This window comes from Acipenser ruthenus, chromosome 24, assembly GCF_902713425.1.
Source record: "Acipenser ruthenus chromosome 24, fAciRut3.2 maternal haplotype, whole genome shotgun sequence".
In the NCBI taxonomy this organism is placed as follows: domain Eukaryota; kingdom Metazoa; phylum Chordata; class Actinopteri; order Acipenseriformes; family Acipenseridae; genus Acipenser; species Acipenser ruthenus.
In genome coordinates, this window is record NC_081212.1 from 16,234,804 (window position 1) to 16,256,865 (window position 22,062).

At 40.1% G+C, this 22,062-nt stretch overlaps 1 protein-coding gene across 2 annotated transcripts in view; it reads left to right on the forward strand.

Annotated features, from left to right (window-relative positions):
* The window catches only part of LOC117429867 (thrombospondin type-1 domain-containing protein 4-like), a 157,012-nt gene that overhangs the window by 75,188 nt on the left and 59,762 nt on the right, over nucleotides 1-22,062 (forward strand). The window contains exon 1 of one of the 2 annotated variants that reach the window (XM_058998450.1): nucleotides 4,241-4,471. The exons of the other annotated variant lie outside the window; for it this stretch is intronic. Within the exon in view, the coding sequence (XP_058854433.1) occupies nucleotides 4,400-4,471 (72 nt within the window). The 5' untranslated portion in view covers nucleotides 4,241-4,399. Of the gene's footprint in view, nucleotides 1-4,240; nucleotides 4,472-22,062 lie in introns of those variants that run through there. 2 annotated transcript variants of the gene reach the window in all.

A 22,062-nucleotide genomic window follows, 5' to 3' on the forward strand; every position in this document is an offset into this window, starting at 1 on the left:
TTCATCTCCTGAAGACCTCTACATCATTGTTCACATTCATCCCAAGTAATTAACTGGACTTCCATACCGGTTTGGTGAGCTCTTTCCATTGACTGTGTCATCGTGTTTTGTTTTTTTTCTTTTGTTACTTTTTGGGACTTCATTACTATTTTGTTGATTTATATTTTGTGTTGCATTGTTTATTCATTCCGTATATTAATCATCCTCCGTGTCAGTAATTGTTAAATTGTTGTGGTTATATTCTTAAGCTCTGCTGTGTGTCTTCATTTACAATCTGTTTTCCTGGGTTTGTTTGCACTTTATTCTCTTCCTTGACACTCTGTCCCTAATTGAGTTGTTTTCTTCTGTCATTGGTTAGTCTTATTCTTTTTGTCAAGCTTTGTGTTCCTTGGAATAAACCAGTGTTGTGTAGTTAAATTGACGCATTGTGACGACCCTGTTTTACTGTCAGTCACCCTTACTGACTTATTTAGTTTTAATTATTTGGCCAGTAGTATCTCCTAAGGGAGGACAGTACAGTTGCCTATCAACTGTGTAGGGTGACCGTTACAAGTGCATTCCTCTAAAGTCACAGTGCATTCCTCTAAAGTCACAGTGCATTCCTCTAAAGTCACAGTGCATTTCTCTAAAGTCATAGTGCATCCCTCTAGTCATAGTGCATTCCTCTAAAGTCACAGTGCATTTCTCTAAAGTCACAGTGCATCCCTCTAGTCATAGTGCATTCCTCTAAAGTCACAGTGCATTCCTCTAAAGTCACAGTGCATTCCTCTAGTCATAGTGCATTCCTCTAAAGTCACAGTGCATTTCTCTAAAGTCACAGTGCATCCCTCTAGTCATAGTGCATCCCTCTAGTCATAGTGCATTCCTCTAAAGTCACAGTGCATTCCTCTAAAGTCACAGTGCATTTCTCTAAAGTCACAGTGCATCCCTCTAGTCATAGTGCATTCCTCTAAAGTCACAGTGCATTACTCTAAAGTCACAGTGCATTCCTCTAGTCACAGTGCATTCCTCTAAAGTCACAGTGCATTCCTCTAAAGTCACAGTGCATTCCTCTAGTCATAGTGCATTCCTCTAAAGTCACAGTGCATTCCTCTAAAGTCACAGTGCATTCCTCTAAAGTCACAGTGCATTCCTCTAAAGTCACAGTGCATTCCTCTAAAGTCACAGTGCATTCCTCTAAAGTCACAGTGCATTCCTCTAAAGTCACAGTGCATTCCTCTAAAGTCACAGTGCATTCCTCTAAAGTCACAGTGCATTCCTCTAAAGTCACAGTGCATTCCTCTAAAGTCACAGTGCATTCCTCTAAAGTCACAGTGCATTCCTCTAAAGTCACAGTGCATTCCTCTAAAGTCACAGTGCATTCCTCTAAAGTCACAGTGCATTCCTCTAAAGTCACAGTGCATTCCTCTAAAGTCACAGTGCATTCCTCTAAAGTCACAGTGCATTCCTCTAAAGTCACAGTGCATTCCTCTAAAGTCACAGTGCATTCCTCTACAGTCACAGTGCATTCCTCTACAGTCACAGTGCATTCCTATAAAAGTCACCTTTACATGTTTGCATTCTGTATACAGTATCAAAACAACTGCTTATCAAATTGTCATGACACTTGATATTATCATTATTAAGCACTATTTACTGAGAGTATCAAATTCTGGGGATATGTCATCTGTCTGTCCATTCATTCCTATGTCTGTACGTCACACTTTTTGCACACATCTAGAGCAGTGGTTTTCAACCTGTGGCTGTTCTTTATGATGATATGATTCCTCAACCACAATACTCCCGCAATCATAATGTATCAATCTGTGTACCACTGAATCAGAGACATGTTCCTCAACCACAACACTTCCTCAATCATAATGTATCAATCTGTGTACCACTGAATCACAGAGAAATTAGAAATTATGATGAGCGGTATTTGTTGTAAACTTTGAAAGTTATTCACAAGCAGTTTCACTAAACTTGGCTAGTTTGCGTTATTTTCTTTACATTTGCAGGGGAGGTGTTCAAAGGGAAAAGGGTTCACTTCAGGGCAAACACCTTTTATTCTCTAAGAAGAAAACATGACATTTTAATGAAGAGCAACTCAGCATATTATCCATGTACTAGGGTGTGTTGGATTTTAAATACCTTCATAAAGAAAGTAATTCAAATCTATTGAGCAGTGTGTTTTCAGTGATCCACTGATTACATCACTGAAGAGCAGTCACACTTGTATTATATACTTTGTACCTGCTAGTATGCAGTGCCACAGAGCCACCTATTAGCTGAAGCAATGCCGATTTAAAATCTTTGTTATTATTCGTTTATTTAGCAGACACCTTTATCCAAGGCGACTTACAGAGACTAGGGTGTGTGAACTATGCATCAGCTGCAGAGTCACTTACAACTACGTCTCACCCGAAAGACGGAGCACAAGGAGGTTAAGTGACTTGCTCAGGGTCACACAATGAGTCAGTGGCTGAGGTGGGATTTGAACCAGGGACCTCTTTTTTATAAGCCCTTTTCTTTAACCACTGGACCACACAGCCTCCTATGGTTGTTATGGTTGTGATGAGCTTGTCAGCCTCTGTCAACCATTTTTATTTCCATTAAACTAAAAAATGTTTTAAAAAAGTACCAGCGTTTAGAGTTTATAGAAGGGGAAGCTTTATTAAAAACAGAAATGTTAACATTAGGGTTAAGATCAGGAATCAAGCCTGCACTAATAGACTACGCTTTACATTGGTTGTAAAATGGCTGCAATTGTCCATCATTATTAGGGAATGTTTTATAATCAACCAGTAGTTAATGTGTTAATTACTTATTTATTCTTTAGATCAGTTTAATTGGCTCTTTAATTGGATCTTTAGGTCTAATTTGCACTCAATTTGTGCAAATTCTGGTGTGAAATCCTCAAAGCCCTACCCATAGGGTATAAGGCCTATTGCAAAGCATTGCACCCTCATATTTTCACTTTGAAAACACAACAACAATTGTATGCAGGGCTTGACATCGTCTCAGTTCATGAGAAAGGAACTAAATTAGACGAAACAAGTTAGTTAGGTCACAGTTCAAGTGTTTACACATGTTTTTGGAACAACAGTTTTGCAGCTGTCTTTTTTAAGAATCCTTCCAGGTGTCTGTCACCCTGCAACATCATTGTGCAACACAGCAGTCAGAACACGTGGACATCTAGAACAAGAAACGGCAAGCATGCCGTTCAGATAGGGTATTGATCTGAGCAGATACAGATACTGCAGAAACAGATCTAAAAGAGCAGGTATTTTAGGGTGGAGGTATTACAGTCGTATTACTGTTTAGGTCATAATAACAGATACTGTTGACTTTGTAAATTCTTTTAATGTATGAAGACTATTTTTCTCCATAAACACACTGCTATTCTGGTCTTGCCTCCTGTTTTTGGTGCTGATGAATACACATCCTGCTCAGCTCCTGTGCACTGCTATGGTTGTTATACAGCTTGCATTAAGTGTTTGAGTTATCCATACATTCAAAACGAAGGTAAGATTTGTAAAAACTCAAGTAAACACACTGTACGGCTGGTGTACTGATTAACAATGGCAGTTAGTCTTTTTTGTATCACTTAGGAAGGGGAAGCTAAAGGCATGTATTGATTGATATCAGTAGTTGCTTCTGGCCGTTCATAGACCATTCATAGATTAGTAGCTGTCTTCTGAGACATTTACCATTTCTTAAAGAAGCGTGACACAGTGTTCCTTGATTTGTTTGGTTTCAGTTGTAGTCTTGGGTATAGGTGCTCTGACTAGTCAGGCATGCAGGCACTATCAAGCCAGTGTATTATTTTATATACAGTATTCTATGTTTCTTAATGTCTATTTTTCCCCATAGAACACCCTTGTTTCTCCAGCAACCATGCATACTGCAAGCAAGTGTGTTAACCATAATGCACAAGAGCTAGACTCGTCTGCATTCCTGGTTTAGAGATGTACTGTACTGAACTAAACTGACCCACTTGTTTTATCCTCCAACAGCCCAGAATTCAATCAAAACATAACCTGTAATCTTCAGTCCTGTCTACAGCTCAATGCTTACACGGGTGGATCTGTGCATCAGCTACTGTCCCTGTAGCTTCTGTTTCTTCCCCGGCTCACCGCTCTTCCGCCCCCCTCTCCTTCCCTCCCTTCTCTTCCCCTTTCCTTTCCTCCCTCCCTCCTGCAAGGCAGTAGTCCCTCTCCAACAAGATCAGTTTACATTTCTTTCCAGAGCAGTGGCTTGGAGCAAAGTGCTTTAGTGGCAGAGTGGAAAGCCCTCTCGAAGAGGTAGAGTGCTGAAAGAGAGCGAGCCAGAGAGAGAGTAAGAGTGAAAGTGAGCAGCACAGAGCTACTGGAATTGGGTTAATGCTCCATTGAAGATTTGTCTCTGGCTTTTTAAAAGAATGTTCTCCGCTTGCATCCTATTGCTGTTGATATGCCTTCAAACACGTGTGTTGGGGAAACCTCGGGCAGAGGTAAGCTGGTTTGTGTGGCTTGTGTTTATTTTAAAGGTGTTTTTAATGTATTCTGTGTGCTGCGTTAGGCTAGTTACTCTTGTGTGGTTTATGTCTCCGAATTGAGCATTTGCTTTTAGTTATTTGTTTGTTTATTGCCATGTGAACAACTTACTTTGTATATGCAGAGAAATGTATTAAGTATTGAGTGAGCCTTTTTATACATGCACGGAATATAAGGGTTAATGCAAATTAAACATTTGCAATATTCCAAAATATGTATACAAAGTGGGTTTACATGGTATTCAGCATCCCAATTCTGCAAACCAAGCAAACAAAACTGACTTTAAAAAGCTTCCATATTAGAATGTTGGCTTCTGTTTCAGAACGACTTTTCTTTAAATGGTCTTATCAATGTAAAGGGTACTGTATCTACTCGACAGTACCCTGATATTCAAGATTAAATTGAGTCTGTGTGCTGTAGTACTGTTGTTGCTCCTAATCTCAGCAGTTAAGTTACAGGGGTTTACGGGGACCGCCTGTTGAAATACTGGTGAGCTCTTAGGGAGAAGCACTTGAAATGTGATGCCCCTGGTTTAACCTCATGAAATAAGGATGTCCCCATAGGAAAATGTGATCTAAGTAGCAGCTTCGCTATAGCAGCATAAGCAGCAATTTAAAGCTCCTCACTGAAGCAGATGAGTTAACATTTCAAACACTGAAGACACAGAAAGAAATGACCCCCTTGTTTCACCAGTCATAAAACATTGTGGATTGTCTTTATTGTGCTAGAATACCTTAAAAAGAATACTGATGCTAAAATCACACAGGTGGAAGACAGACTGATTGTGGTAAATATTACGAAAAACCCACTTTCCAAATCATTAGCCGTTCACATAATATTTGATGTATTTAGTTAAGTGAATAAACAGTCACACAGTCTCCCAATACAGGAAGGCAGGATAACTTGCTTGAAGTCACCCCTGGGTTTGAATTGAGCACCAGGGAATCCCTGCTTCGGCCACTTTATCTTTAGGGGTAGACCCGAGATAAGCACACATATTTATTAATATAGTGAAATAAACTCTAAATATAAAGTCATCACTTACATTAAACAGCATAAATCAGTTTAAAATGATGAAAGCATTTACTAAAACAGCCATCTTTCTCCTGGTATCTTAAGTTTATTTTCAAGAACTTTTTTATTTTCAAAAAATGTTTTTTTTTTCTTATTTTTTTAGTATTTTATTTTACTGAGGTGTTGGAGTAGATTATTACGTTTATCACACGGAACAATAATAATAATAATAATAATAATAATAATAATAATAATCGTTTTCCAGTAGTACTAAGCTTTATAGTGTAGGAGAAGCACCTGGATTTAGCTGGACAGTTTTTACAGAGGCTGAAGGTTGTGCATTCTCTGGAATTTTACAGAAAAATGATTCATAATTTACGGTTTACTGCAGGCAATGAAATTTACTGTAGCCAGCACATTATTCCTCTCCAAAGTGTAAAGCTGTTAAAATGTATTGCCTCCTCGGAACAGGGTTTGATAGCTGCAGACATTATTGTGGCTTGGCTCAATACACCTGTTCTTAAAGAGGTATAACTAATGAAATAATTCAATAAATCCTGTTGCGTAATTCCATTCGCCATGCAGATCTGACTAATATTATAATATTATAGCAAACACTTATTTTAATTTAAAAAATAGCATGTACCAGTTTCATGAGAACTGTGCACTGCATAATGAATGGAAGTACAAAAGTAGTGTGATGATGTTGGTCTTCGCTGGGGATTGTGGCCCTCCAGCAGGAACTGTTTCTTCTCTTTGCGCTACAGCGGACTCTACTGGCCAGGCACCTGGTGAGCTCAAACGGACATCTGCAAGGCTGGTCTTTGTGCTCCAGAGGCCAGTAGCTCGCCGACATCTGCTCTTGAGTTCCTGGGTGTAAGAGGCAATTGACGTGGTCATGGGATAGGAGGACTTTTTAGAAAATAGTTTTAAAAGTTTTCAGTTAAACACTTAATTAAATTCATAACAGACCATCAGAGAAATGAAAAACTGCTTAACTTGACACCCTATTAATTTTAACAATTTCTAATGGAAATGAAGTATTCTGAACAAAAAATGTCACATCCGATCTTTGTTGTCAAAATAGACCTTTATGAGGTTAATGAATTAACACATGGTGATCTTTACCGGGCAGGGTGAATCTACACTTCTTACCTTTTTTGAGCCAGATATCATTCATTTTATAATGGTAGCCTCTACAAGACTGGTGATTGGCTGACACTGTTTTCATTAGTTATAATGTAGGATAATGAAGACAGTAGTAGTTTAATATGGCAGTTCCCTGAATGTATGCAGTGGCACTACAATGACAATGCAATGGTTCTGTAGTAGAGGTAGGCACCGAATAGTTTACAAGTCATATAGAAATGTGGCAGTCAAAAACTGAGCCTGTCACTTATTTTGGACTTAAGGTAATTGAAAATTTACTGACAACCACGCATTCTGTTTCCCTGATTGCTTTTGCATTAAGTACATCTCAGCTTGTAATTTTTAATAAATAAGCAGCTACTGTAGTAATGTTTTGTGTGCTTAAAGTAGTGAACTAACAATACCAGTATTTTAATTGAATTCAGCTGTTTGGATTGAAATGTAAAGTAAGAACGAAAACATGCAGTTCCAGATGGACGGAAGTGCCTTTGCGGTTGCAATCCATTAACATGTACAGTAAATTACATTTGAGAACATTAATAACTTTTAAAAAATACAGTTCACACACAGCAAAGAGTAATACGTTCACAAGTGGAGCACCAGACATTATCAAATGCACGGTTTATTCATTTTAAACTTTTTAACTAGTCAACCTATTTGACTATTTTTACTTCCGCTATTTGTAGTCATTTTACGCCTATTCTGTACTTTGGGAGCTACAGTGTTATTTATGAGACAGAATGGTAACCCAGCCACACTCATCAAGGACCACTGTGCAATACAGTACTGTTGCAATCTGTTGCTGGTAATCAGATGGTAATGCAGCAGTGTGGAGTAGTGGTTAGGGCTCTGGACTCTTGACCGGAGGGTTGTGGGTTGAATCCCTGGTGGGTGACACTGCTGCTGTACACTTGAGCAAGGTACTTTACCTAGATTGCTCCAGTAAAAACCCAACTGTATAAATGGGTAATTGTATGTAAAAATAACGTGATAACAATTGTAAGTCGCCCTGGATAAGGGCGTCTGCTAAGAAATAAATAATAATAATAATAATAATAATGCTGTGGTCTGCGAGTGGTTCTGCTGCATAATACACTAGTATTATAATGGTAGGTGGGTGGGTAACTGTGTTTGTGTTCGTCACTAGAAATACCTGTCTACACAGCAAATGAGGTGCAGCACAGGTGCTTAAACACCTAATAACCCAGCAGCACCTATGTCAACACAGCTTGCTGGGTGGAACAACTCACCATGGAATTCTAGGTTATGTCTATGTTCTCTCAAGCATGAAACAACACCATGTTAACACCACTGTCACAAAGCTTAAGGTATGTTTTGATCGATTTGTTTCTATGCACAAACTTCTTCAGTCTAAACTGAATACAATGAATACAAAACTTGTATTAAACCCATTCAAATAAACGTAAAAAAATCTTCTAATACATTAAATGAGTTAAAACTTTGGTAATACGGGCCAATACAGTGCACCCTCGCTATAACTAACCTGTTGGGGTCCGAGCCTTTTGTTTGTTATATCGAGGGGTTCGTTACAGGGAAAGGACAATCAAAATAAATGACAAACTGTTGGAGTAAGTTAATGAGATGAGATTGTGGATAACAGTAGAATTACATGTACCTGTTCGTTTCATGTATGTAGTATTCTGACTTTGCTTTTATCCATTTCTTTAAAGAATTAAAACGCAGTACAAAAAGCAAAAATCCTGAATTGAAACAAAACTTTTATTCAAAATCCATCTGACATGAATCATTTCAAAGTGCACCAAATCTTAATCCACCATGCAAGAATCCCAAACTGAGCTTTTATTCCAAATCAACCCAACATGAAAAGTTTGACATGAAAAGTTAATCGGATCCTCAAGTTTTTTTTTTCATTGTCGTAATCAATTTTGCTTTGCTGCATGGTTGCTGAACAAACCAAAAAACCTCTTGTCCACGGGCACCTTTGTTCCAGCTGAGGACAATGAGGCCCACTGAACCCCATCCGAACACAATCCTTACATAAACTCAAGGACTAGTAAACACAGGTTGGGTTTATTGTGTGGTGTTATGGGCCATTATGACTTTCACATTTAATACAAATACATTGTTTGACAAATAAATATGAACAAGGGCTGTAATGTAAGCACGACATTACCTTATCTGGGATTGTAAAACGTATTGTGTACATTCTAGAAGCCTGGTGAGAAACGTTATACAATGCAGTAACAAATAGTAATTCAGAAAACCATTTCAGGAATCTAAAGTGGTCAATTCAATCAGCATGGTTTTTCAGGCTGTGATGCACTTACAAGACTACTAATGTAACAGCTTGAGATTAATTGCTTTACATGATCTTTAAATGTTAAATCAGCTGAACCTTCCTTGCATCGCCATTCGTCCTTCTTTAGTTCTAGACCTGATGTTCTGCAATTTTATTCTTGTTTTAATAGTTTTCAGTTATGAATATTAACTTAGGTACTGCATGTTTGAAAAACTGTGTTTTTTTTAGTTCTTTTTTTTTAATTACATTTTTTTAATTCAGGTAATAAATTAGCTTACTTGAAGAGATCTAGTTGATGTTTTAAATTAAGGTAATACATTAGCTCGCTTGAAGATATCAAGTTGAACAGCTATAATTTATTTTTGAGTTTGTTACAACAATAATTACTTGCTAATTTGTATTTCTTTCTTTTGAATCCAATGACCGTTGAGGTTAATAAACCATGCGTAATATACACATGTGGTTCCGATAAGAACTAGATGAGTTGCACGCTAATATATGTACTTTTCCAAATCACAGCCCTCATCCAAATTATATTAACTGGTATTAACTGTAAAGTAAATCCATATATGTATCTACAGTATGTACTTACAGTATGTATGTATGTACAATCCTCAAGCCTTGCTTCTCTAGCTGGATCAAATGGGCCCTATTGCCAAAACTAATGAGGTCTACATTTGTGATAGCTACCCTATAGGAGTATGTGTGTCAGATTGCATGGTACAGTGGAGATGCCTGCCTTTATTCTATGGTATTTTGGCTTAGGGGCTAAGGTGGGATCTCAATGGTCAGTCTGAACCCTGAAGGTTCAGCATGGGTAGATTAGTGAGGGGCCAAGCTAGTGTGTGGAGTATGGGCATTCAATTGGGCTGAATTGTGTGGTGGTTTTGTGCTGTGGCCCAATGTCCAATAGGGCTACAGTAGGCTAAGACCTTAAACTAATTTCTCTTGTGACCTATTCTGCATTTAAACTCAGGCCTCCTGAAAGGCAGTGAATTACCCCACTGCCCCAGCTAGCCCTCAGTATTTCTTTAGAGGTTTGGGGGTATCAGTATGGGTAACACAAAAATGGAATGCTGCTTTACAAAATGCTTAGTGTTATATTTCAGTCTCAATCTGGTGTTTAAAAACAGCAGTGGCTGTTTTCCTGATTACAGGCTGTTAAAATAAACGTCAGACGTCATTCCGGGTCACTGGTTAGTGGCGTCAAAACTCTTCAGTGGGCAGGCGGGTTATGTTATCCGTTTCGGTTTTAATTTCATCTGACGAAAAACAACTTTTTTTGCATTTCCTGTACCAAAGGTTTTTCCAAATTCTGAACTCAAAAATCAGTAATAAGTAAGCTGTATTTTTACACTTTTGTTTGTACAGCATATCCTGGCTCATTTATCAAAGTCATTACTGAACCATTTTTTTTTTCTAACCAGAATCTTGCATAATAGAACCAGTGGGGTTCTAAACATCACATTTCATAGTTGCAATGACGAGACCCGGTGATAAGTCATCACCGCTCACAGTCTATTTAAGCAGAACAGAACAGGCAGCTGTAGCTAACTGCTTCACTGGGGGTAAGAATGGAACGTCATATGATCAGCTGTGCTGTGTATAAGGCCTAGAGCAGTTAATTATTTGAAGCCTGGGATAGAGTGTCATACTTTAGAGTTTGACATATATACATTGAGAATCGATAAACCAGTCATGATGAAACTTGGGAATGACATTCTCTAGCAAGTGCTGAAATCGGGGAACATATGGAGGAACCTGTCCGTCTCTCTGTCCATGCAGACATATATGGATCACACTTACATCGTTGCATCTAGGGGATGATCCATCAGTTGTGGTGATCTACTTTTTCATGATTTTGTATTTATGTTAACTACAGTACTAAGTTTAGTTTGAAAGAAGTGTGGCAGTGAGTTGAATAGTTGTAGTATCTGTATCTGAAATCAGGTGGTGCCCAGATAATTGTTTCAGTGCCACATTGTTTAGCTACAGTATATTAATGATACAGACCACTCACTTTCAGACAGTGTCTTTACAAGCTGGATCTGGTGGATCTTCTCTTTAATAATGTTCCATTACTGGTGGCGTCCAGTAGAAATTCTCAGTTTCACTGCCACATTGTTTAACATATCAATGCATATCTTTTACCATATTGTTACTGTTTACATAGCATTTGATATGATATGACATTCCCCTTAGATTATCCTACCAGAGAGGCTTTGTTTTTGTTCACTAAAACTCCCGTTTGTACTTACTTTCAACCCACAGTCCCCCTGTACAATTGAGAACCTGGATAAATGAAGGTAATGGAGTCGCTTAGCCAGACGAGATTGGTTCGGAAAAGGCTGAGGGGGAACAAGCTTTAAAAACTCGGCATTGCCTGTGAATTAATAGCTGGAGTTAATGAAATAGTAAATCATGGTTAAAGTGGGGTGGGTTAGCTAATCCACATAATGTCCTGGATGTATGCTCAGGCCATGGGGCCTGCTATTGCAGAGGTAATGCAATTAGAGAGGTGAAGGGGTTCAGAGCTGCCTGCCATTGTGCTGCTGTGCAAGCAGCAATAACTGGAGTAATAGGATTGCTATTAATTCAGATGGTTTGAGACAGGGTAGCCCCCTTTCAGCAGACATACATCTTTATTGCAAGAGGGGCCCTGTCCTCACCCTGCGGTGCGGAACGCAATATATTTATATAGCTTTAGAAGACTACTTTCATTCTTATTAACCCTTAACCTCCCAACGTTCCTCAAAGAATGGTTTGCATTTCAGAGTTACAGTATATTTGCAAATAGTGGCACCAAATCATTTTAATATCCATAGTTTATATAGGTCTAATTATGTGGAACCGTCTGCATTAAACGTTCCCTTGCCCACTTCATGTAGCACATTCCTTTTAATTGCCATTTCTAATACTGACATACATGAAATAGCTAGACACATTTTCAAGAGTCACATTAGTAACTGCCAAGATAGAATTGGTGGAGCACCTACAATGACTATACAGGAACTTTATGGGGAAACTGGGATATCGACACAACTATCCCAGACATTCTGCGTATGTGCTTATAGATGTTTTTACCGCCATATGCATATTAAAATATGGTTAATTGATTAGGAGAAGCAAGAGACCAAAAAGTGGAATACATATCCTTGTTCTCTCTTCTTAATCTGTTATTTTTGAAGAAGCAAAACATACATGAAATGAAAAGTATACTTGATTGAGAGGAATGTGGGAATGCTTTATCTCTGTAGGGATATCTGACGAAAAACATTTCACATACGAAAAACAGCCAAGTTAGAGTGAAAGGATCCGCCATGTCAGGTTGTGGTATCTATAAAAGGGCCTCTTCTGTCCTTCTGTCTATCTGTCTGTCTCACTCTACTTGACAAAAACTGCCTTGATATTGATATCCTCACCACAGTTCTATCATAGCCTCCTAAAGACTTTTAGGATTGCATTTGGTCATAATTCAATACACAATTCAAGAAGTATTTTGAATGTGTCAGATACTGTACAATTATTATGCAATTATGAGGCCCTCTGTATAGTCATGCACTGGCTCATGTTATGGTCTATCAGAACCTAGAATATTGAATTAAAGTACAACAAAAAAATGTTTTTAACCGAAGGCTGTAAACCACTAACAACCACACCTACTGTATAATTGTTTTCCACTCCCCTAGTCCAAAGCTATGGACTATTATATATGACTTGTACTTGTTGAATCCAGACCATTGTCATCAATGTTACTTATTCTTTTGATGAGCCTCCAGGTTTCAAACCCTCAGTTTGCATAAAATAGTTGCATGTTTTTATTTACAGTCAGCACTCACATATCCGACCCTATAAAATGTTGACTTCAGTGACAGTTAAATGCGTGTGACGCATATATGATTATTGCATTTTGGCCCGTTGCAACTCTTGTCTGTTTTTCAGGGAACACAAAAAAGATACAATATCAGAAATACATACAGTATCTGAAAGGACTTTCTTTTAAAATAAGTAGGCTTCCACTTAGATGTACTGTGTTGGTTTTATTGGTACAGTACTATAGTTTGATCAGAAGTAGTATTTTAATTCAGAACGATATGATTCTGAAAATATCACTTGCCAAAACTAAAGAGGCGACTCGTTAACTGTAATACGGTACATACTTTTTAATCCATACGTATCGTAGCGGTATGTAAAATTTCCCATTAACAGCAAAATGAAATCTAAATGTTATCCATGCACAGAACTGCGTAAAATGTAAAAGGCAATGCAATATAATACTACCAAAAGATTAAAAAAAAAAAAAACAGTTTCCAGAATTAAAACAGTGTCCCAAGTCAGTAAAATTGCAGAATGCTCGATAAGGCCCTAATGTCACAGTTCACTTGCAAATGAAAATGCAGAAAAGCAACTAAAGATCACAGATAAAAAATAAAATACATCACAGTATCTAAAACTGTTTAATGATTAACTGTTACATTACCCTAGCTTGTCTCATTCGCTTTGTTTTGGCTGCATTTTCATCATGTGAAACTGGAGGAAGATCTGTGTATCTGCACAATATAAGACAGACTGATTTGGCATTAGAGAGAATAAAAAAAAAAAAGTGGGCTGTGATGGATATTCAGATAAATTGTAACATTGAAGACATGGGCTTTGTATCAGAAAACTGGTGACGGAGTCGGAAATCGCATGACGGGTACGTGCATTAATTGATTTTATTCTTAATAGAAGGGCGGTAAAACGCGACTGACGTGTATCTGGATAACAGATATCCGAGTGCTGACTGTAATTATATGTGGCTATACTTATGTGTTGTTCATGCTGAAATATTATATCAAAATAGAGATCTTGCTGACAAGTGTGTTACTTTACTAAGTGGTGAGGTCTCTTGGGGGGAATCACCTAAGTAATTGCTCCTGAGTGAGTGAATGGGAACCTGATGTCACACTGCAACTTGGTAATACCAATTTTGCCATCATATAATTCTCCCTCATGTGGAAAGAAACATTGTCTGGTTGTCTAATGAAATAGCCTGGGATTCATACAACATTTAAGGTTGAATGTTAAGATCAAGTATCACTAGTATCTGTCGATGCAAAGAAAATGTGTAGAGACTGGCAGGTGACAGCTCAGGGTTAAGCCGTGACAAAACAAGAAAGCCTGTTTCACAGCTTGTCAGCTTGTTTGCGTTGACAAGGCGCTAATTACCAGATAGTGCCAAGACCAAAGGGAGAGTGCAGGGGAGGGGAAGCACAGTGCCGGCGGGAGATGCTAACGAGGGTCTGTGCACAGAGTTGTTAAAGTACTCATCATATCTCAGCCAGATTTTGCTCCAATGCAAACTTTGGGACGATTTCTATTTTATTTTATAATACAAAATTAATGTGCTTATACACAGACTATTAATAGAGCACTCACTTTGAACAAAATCTTCATGAACATAAAAAAAGATGTTGCATTTTGATATTGCAACTGCAAGACCAAGAGCCTTTGGAACAAGAAACGTCAGGAAAACAAGGAAATCTTAAACAGTAAGATGCAATGAGGACTTAACCATTTCATCAAGTACACATCCTACAACTTCTTAATAAAGAGTTTTAAATAAAAGAAAAAAAAATCACATGCAATTCTGTCAAAAATATTACCAACAGATTACTTTTTTTTTTTTTTTTACTGGACAACACAATTGCGTACAATACACCACTGTTTTTATTTGTGAGGCTTGCTTGGTCCTTTGGCTCACTGCCTGCCTGCCTGCCTGTCTGTCTGTCTGTCTGTCTGTCTGTCTACCTATCTGTCAGTTCATGATGCCATACACAAATCAAAGTCTCCTGGAGCTTTATAGTCATTCTAGGTATATTTCCCACCGTGCAATTAGAAATTGGCACAAAACCATGTGAGTAGTTTGTTGAAACACAAATATGTTAATAATGTGAGGTGATACAGTATATTCATGCAGAACCTTACCCTAAAGAAGTGCTGATATGTTGTAGTTGAGTTCTGATTCTGGCACCCTGAGGCAAGACACAGTTAAGCAAGGGGGTCTCTACAACTTTTATGCACACCAAGTTCTTGCTTGTCATCCAGGAACTATTTTTATTGAAAGGCACATTTTGTATTCATAGCACAACTTGACAGAACTGGTCGTCAGCTCCAGAGGTACAGACCTTAACTCACTGTAACCAAGAGCCTGGTAAGAGCTATATTTAATCTAAGAAATATAGCTCCTCTGATACACTAGGCATGATGTACAGGCTGTCAGATATTAGGTTGCAAATGTAATATTGTAATTTTCTTCTATGTGGTTTCCTGATGGGACCATAAGTGATTTTTACACTTTACCACCTGGGGATGGAGACTACGACAAACCCTGTGGTAAAAACTCATTCACCATTGAAGACAGTGAGAATTGTTCTTTTAATATGAGTTAAACACTGCTGTCAGAGTATAACTCAAAAATAAGAACAATTCTATTGGTATCATTTAGAATACATTTCCATCCCATTTTAAAAACCTTTCTGATCAGTTTAAAGGTCTGCCTTATAATCAGGGAAAAAACTGTAATAAAATAGCTGCAATGATGTAAAACTAGGAAGAAACTGCTTCAATACATTCATTGTTTATTGTTTGTCTTGTACATTACAGTAGTTTTATTCAGAGCTTCAGAGAAGTTCAACTGATAGCTGATTCTATGCACTTTCCAGAATATAATAATCTGATGCTTGCTTATAGCTTATCTGTAACACTTTACTTAAAACGTGGCCAGACAACGTGGCTTTTTTTTCTCATAGTGTGTGTCTTACCTTTATTTTTTTGTTCGTTATCCTCTGTTTTGGCTCCACTAGAAAGGAGAAAAAGAGTATAACTTGTCAACCTGCCTTCCAATGTGAAGTGAGCAGTGAAAACAGATTAGTGACTCCATGACCTGAAAATATAACTAAAGCTTTGATAGTTTGTATTTTTGCAGACAATAGCATGAGCATTCTATGGACGAAAGGTTGATGTTCTGTCTGACCCCAGTTCTAGGCCCTTGGGAATGTAACACCTGTTTATAACTTTTAAGTCATAAATTCATCTTTAATTTTCAATACCGTGGGAGCTATTTCCCATTACGTTCCCAACATGCCGTAACTTGCATGGTTTATTTTACCAATCACTTTCATTTATCTTTACATAGCTGCCATTCATTTTGTAAAGGATGAATACAATAATTGTATACCCACTTTGGTGTGCCATTGTGATGTGCAATGGCTATTTTAAACCGCATGCGATTGTGTTGAGGCATTGAATTACGAAATCTACAACAATTGCCATGCAAGACTGTCCTATTGCACTCTGTATTCATGCTCGTTTCATTGTGGAGTTGTGTGCCATTTAGTTCATTTCCATTTTTCATCCTTACCTCCTCTACTCAGAAGACTTTAATTGCATGTTTTGGGCAGTTTTATGGAGCTCGGTTAAACTTCTTTGAGGCTAACACACACAACCACTAAGAAGTTTATAAAAGACGACCCTTGTACAATAGCCCAAGGTCCTTCCTTTTCACTGGCACTCCCTGCCTAGGCACCCATGGCTTTATTGGTGAGACAGAGAGAAGGAGGCTCCAGGTCAAACCCAGGCTGATCCAGGATATGGAGCCATGACCTCTTTAACCCAGACTGATAAAAGAAGTGAAGTCAGCTCACAGCTTTCCAGCCACATGTTTTCCCATCTTGCATTGGTAAGCAGTTGCTTCCATTTCTATCGTCCTGTTAGATGTAACTTGACATGACAGTAAAGCACAATGACACTGTATCACCCCTGCATGGAGCCGCAGAGAGGGGACAGCTGGTTACTGCTAGTGCCCTGGACTATATCAAGCATGGTTTCTCTTTTCAAACTAAGGTGTTGTTTTAGATAAACATACATAAAAAGATGCTTTATTCACAACAGGATCATGTTGTGAGTGGAAACAGTAAACACTAACATGAAGAGTCCATCTAATGAAAGACAGCCTCTTTGTAATTAATATCAGAACAACATCTATCTACGGTTTTATTCATGTATCTTTTTTTCTGGCCACTTTAACAAAAAATGAAGGATTTAGGCAAAGAACCATATCAATGCATTCCAGACATATTTGAAATGGTATATCAAAGCTGCTCTTCGAGCCTGCAACACATGTAATAGTTTTTAACTAATTCTGTGTATTTGTGTGCACTACAGCCTGTTGCTTGTTACATCCTGCTGTGGCCTTGAAGCCAGCGGCTCGAGTCACTCCTTCCCAGGTACCCAGCAACATAAGTCGGCTGACTTCTCTCCCCTCAGGCTGCATAGCTCTGGCTGGAGCTTATTTTGTTTCTCGTTTTTTCTATCTAGCACCATACAAAACGTTTTATATTATTTATGTAATTGTTTAATTACTGTTTTGTGTTGAGAAAGTATTTTTTCTTTGTGATTTTTAGTTTTTTTACAGATACTACGTGCAGGCCTGTCACACATGCAGCAAAAGCAGGCTCAGCAGCACGGCACAGGACCAAGATACTCGCTTCAGTTGTTGTTGCTTACAATTTCAACCACAGTATCTTGATGCTGTTTTGGTGACAGCTTTTTAGCATCACGCCAAGGAGGCACTGGCTAATCGCAGCTTCTGCAAGTTTTGTGGGCTTTCCTCCAAGCACATGCTTGAGAAGAGGTTATCCCACAGCTCGAAAGGAGCGCTGTGCATGCCTTACTCCTGCTCAGCGCTCTTCCCCATCACCTTTTCTTAGAGAGGTGGCTGCGTCCTCACCCCATGGCTCTGCGCCAAGGGAGAGCAGATGAAAGTAGCCCAGGTAGGAAACCATCCTCACGGTCTTCCTCATCCTCCTCGAGCTCTGCTTCTCCTTCTCCTCCCCCATGGAAGACTAGGAGCAGATGGAAAATATCTGGGCAGCTGTTTCCCACCAAGGAACAGTTACTGCAGGAATGTTCGCCGCCACCTTCGCCGCTGGGCCCCTTCGGGCCCCATGGGGCAGCGAGTGCAGATTGGCCACAGGAGGACATACTGTCCATCACTGCTTCTGATGAGGTGGGCGAACAGGAGCTGGCATTCATGCCTGAGGACGTGGAGTCTGACAGCACGAACCCTGCGGTTAATATCTCTGTCGGAATTTTCCTCCGGTTGAAGCTTCTATTGCAGCCTTGGTCCAGGCGCCTAATTTGGCTGTCCAATCCAGAAACCTGGTTGCACTGGTAGCTGCACACAGGGAGCTTTGGCTTTCCCAAGCATGTGTGCCTGACGGAGACAAAACACAGCTGTTGGATTTCCCGATCACTCCAGGGCATAAATTTGGTCCTGTGGTGGACAAGAGGCTGCAGCTCTCTCGTGTGGGAATACAGTAAGGAGCTGGCTCGCTGGCTTCCACCTCCAGTACAACCTCCAGTACGTCAGCCAGCAGAAAACTGGCACCCTAGGCCCCAGCAGCCTCAAAGACCAGCACAGCTGGCTGCACCCAATGCCAGAGGCGATGTTCAGGACCGGCTTTAATAGGTGTTGCCCTGCGCAGAGACAGCAGCTGTAGGCCAAGCCACAGGCTAAGCAGCAGCCCTAGGAATTTGCTGCCACAGGCCCAGGGCCCCTTCTCAGGGTGCCAGCTGGACTATTGGCGTCAGTGCACCACAGACATCTGGGTGTTTACTACCGTTCAGACCGGCTATTTGCTGCAGTTCAAGCACAGTCCCCCTCCCTTTCAGGGAATGACTACATCAGTCACGGACTTACAGAACAGCACTGTGGTGTCTCAGGAGGTAGCAGCTCAGCTGCAAAAATGGGTACTTCCTAGTGCCAAAGCTGGGCCCCATTGAGACTCAAAGGCATCAGAGTACTCAATTATCTGGACAACTGGCTAATTTGTGCCCAGTCTCCAGCTCAGGCAGACGCCCACACGGAACTTGTCACCAGCCACCTTCAACAGGGGCTTTACGGTGAATCATGTGAAGAGCCAGCTCACGCCTTCCCACACAGCCTCCTATCTTGGAGTGAGCTTGGACTCCGGGGCCATGCTGGCCACTCTGTCGGATGGTAGAGTGCACAGAATAGCCATCTCTTTAGAGCTCTTTCAGCTCAACAGAGTGTGCACGGTATTAATGTTCCAGAAACTTCTGGGCCTGATGGCAGCAGCTTCCCAGACCCTTCCATTGGGTCTCCTGTGTATGGGCCCTCTGCAGGCCTGGTTCAACAACAGGGTTTTTCAGCTTACATTGAAACGTGACCGCCTATTGACAGGTTCCCACCACTGTCTAAAGGCACTCTCACACCAGTGGCCAAGGCATCTGTTGTACGCCTTCCCATCGCTCACCCTCCTCCGGCTGTGTCTGGAGAAAATCAGGTAGGAACGGGCCATGGTGCTCCTAGTAGCCCCATATTGGTCCAGGAGACACTGCTTTTCAGCTCCTGAGCAGCCAGCCGTGGAGACTGCCTACGTGCTGCAACCTACTCAGTCAGGCACGGGGTCCTTATGGCGCCTGAATGGCTACATTTGAGCCATCTGGGTCTGTCCAATAGGGTTATTGACACCCTACAAAATGCCAGAGCAGCTTCCACGCATTCCCAGTACGAGTGGGGCGTCTTTCAGACGTGGTGTCTGCCTCGTGGGTTCGACCCCACAACTTGTCCCATGGCAATATTGCAATTTTTGCAGGACCTGCTTGACAAGGGGAAATCCCCCTCTACATTAAAGGCATATCTGGCAGCTATTTCAGTTTGCCATGTTGATTGACTTGCTGTCCCCTAGAGCTAACTTCATGGCGGGGCTATTTTTGAAAGGGGCTCGGCGGCTTCGGCCACCTATGAAGGACATTGTTCCTCGCTGGAGGCTTAACACACTCATGAAGCCTCCATTTGAGCCCCTGAGCTGACATTTTTATCATTGAAAATGGCTTTCTTGCACGCTATCACCTCCGCAGAGCGGGTGAGTGAGATGCAGACATTCTCGATAGCCTGCTTAATTTCTACAGAGGCCAGGACAAAGGTCACGCTCCGTACCAATCCTGACTTTTTGCTGAAGATTATCTCGGCATTCCATGTCAACCAGTTTGTGGAATTAGAGGCTTTCCATCCACCTCCTTACCTGTCTGACAGAGAGCGACAGCTCCATACACTCTGCCCAATTCGGGCCCTGGCGTACTATGTTGACAGGACGAAAAGTTGCAGGCAGTCCGAACATTTTTTTGTCTTCTATGGGGCAAAGTCCCATTGTCAAGCCCTGTCTGTACAGAGGCTGTCCAAGTGGATGAGCCTATGAGCTGACCAACTTGCCCCCTCCAGAAAAGCTCACTGCCCATTCCACCAGGGGCATAGCAACTTTGCTGGCCTTATTCCAGGGTGCATCTGCCAAAGACATTTGCAATGCAGCAGTGTAGGCTACTCCCCATACCTTTACCATGTTCAGCAGACTTAATGTCGTGTATCCTCAAAACCTTGTTTTTGGAACTAGTGTTAAGGGTGGCTTCCCAGTCGACCCTTACAACACAGGCATAGAGATGAAACTCCCTCAACGTTTTCACCCTAGCTACTTGTTACTGGGGTTCCGAACGGTAATGCATAGGGCAGCCTTCGGCTTAGCCTTGTAGCATTCGAGTCGTCTGCAATCTTGCCTTTGCGACGGCTTTGGTACACTCACCCATTCAGTAATGGTTACATTTCATACTTGAAAAGGAACATTAGGTTATTATCAGAACCATGGTTCCCTAAAATAGAAATGTAACCATCAACCTTCAAGGTTGCTGCGTCCATGATTGCAGCAGGCTTGATGGAACAATGACGCTGAGATCTGTGAGTGCAGTCCTATCATGCCCTTAGGGGCCGGGACACAACTGCATCACAGGCTCAAAGAGCATCTTTGGTATAGAATTTTCAGGATTTGGGGCTTTAGGAGGTAAATACCCATTCGGTAATGGTTACATTTCTATTTCAGGGAACCAGGGTTATGGGAACCACATTTTAAATACTTGAAAGTTCTACTGTATGAATCATATCTATCCTTCTGTAGGTGCAGAATTCCACCAATTGCATATAGACAAAAGGAGCTCTCTCAGAACCAGATTTATAGCTTAACACAACATCCAGTTTTTTTTGTCTGAAGGATTCCAATTTTGTACTTTATCTGGGTACAAACTATAATTCTGTCAACCACTTAAGTGCTTATAGACACACACATGAACGTACATATCGCCTTTGTATTATTATTATACTGCACTGTACTGTATAGCTATTTTTTCTCCTTTTTGTATTATTTAGTCACTCACCATTCTAAAGTGCTCAGTGGCTTTGCTAACCTCATAACTAGAGAGTTATATAAGAATTCAGTGTGACATACATTGCAGGGAACTGTTAGCATTAAATTGTGCCATACTTACAAATCTGAAACATGCCAGTATTATTAATATGAAAAGAATGCTATTAAATCAGCATTACTGTCAGAGCTGTTATATTTAATTTACCACTGATGGGGATCAGAATGCAAACTGACATGACAGACAAGAGTCACATCTGTAATCTAGACCTGTTTTGAATTCCAAAAATTTGGCCCACATTAAAGCCTGCTGGTTCAATCCTTCTTAGAACTTCAATGGTGGCATTAGAACAATACACATTCAGTTTGAGGTTGAAAACAAATTATATTTGAATAGTAATATGAGGTATAACCTTCAAAATGGTCACAGCTGGTAGCAGTGTGGTGCAACCAACACATGTCTGCTGGTATCAGATACCTGGTATCACAAAGATGGAAATTATGTCACAATACTGATTCATATGGTACTTGGAACAGGAAAAAAAGCTACTAAATGGAAAACCTGCAACTGAAATTAACCTTAAAAAATACAATGGACATTGGGAACAGTCAATCACAAAGGAAATACAATGCCCACTCTTTATTTCACTATGAAAAAGAAAACATGAAGTATTGAAAACAGTGAATTAGTGAAGAGCCTTTAGAAAGTAAAACAATGCCTAGCAGTGAATTAACCAAATTAGTGAATTATCGAATCATGACATATTGAGGGAGTACTGTGACAGAGGAGAAGTTTGCTGTCAGTCTTTGGAAAGAATAGCACACATAGCATACATTCTGTGTGGAATTT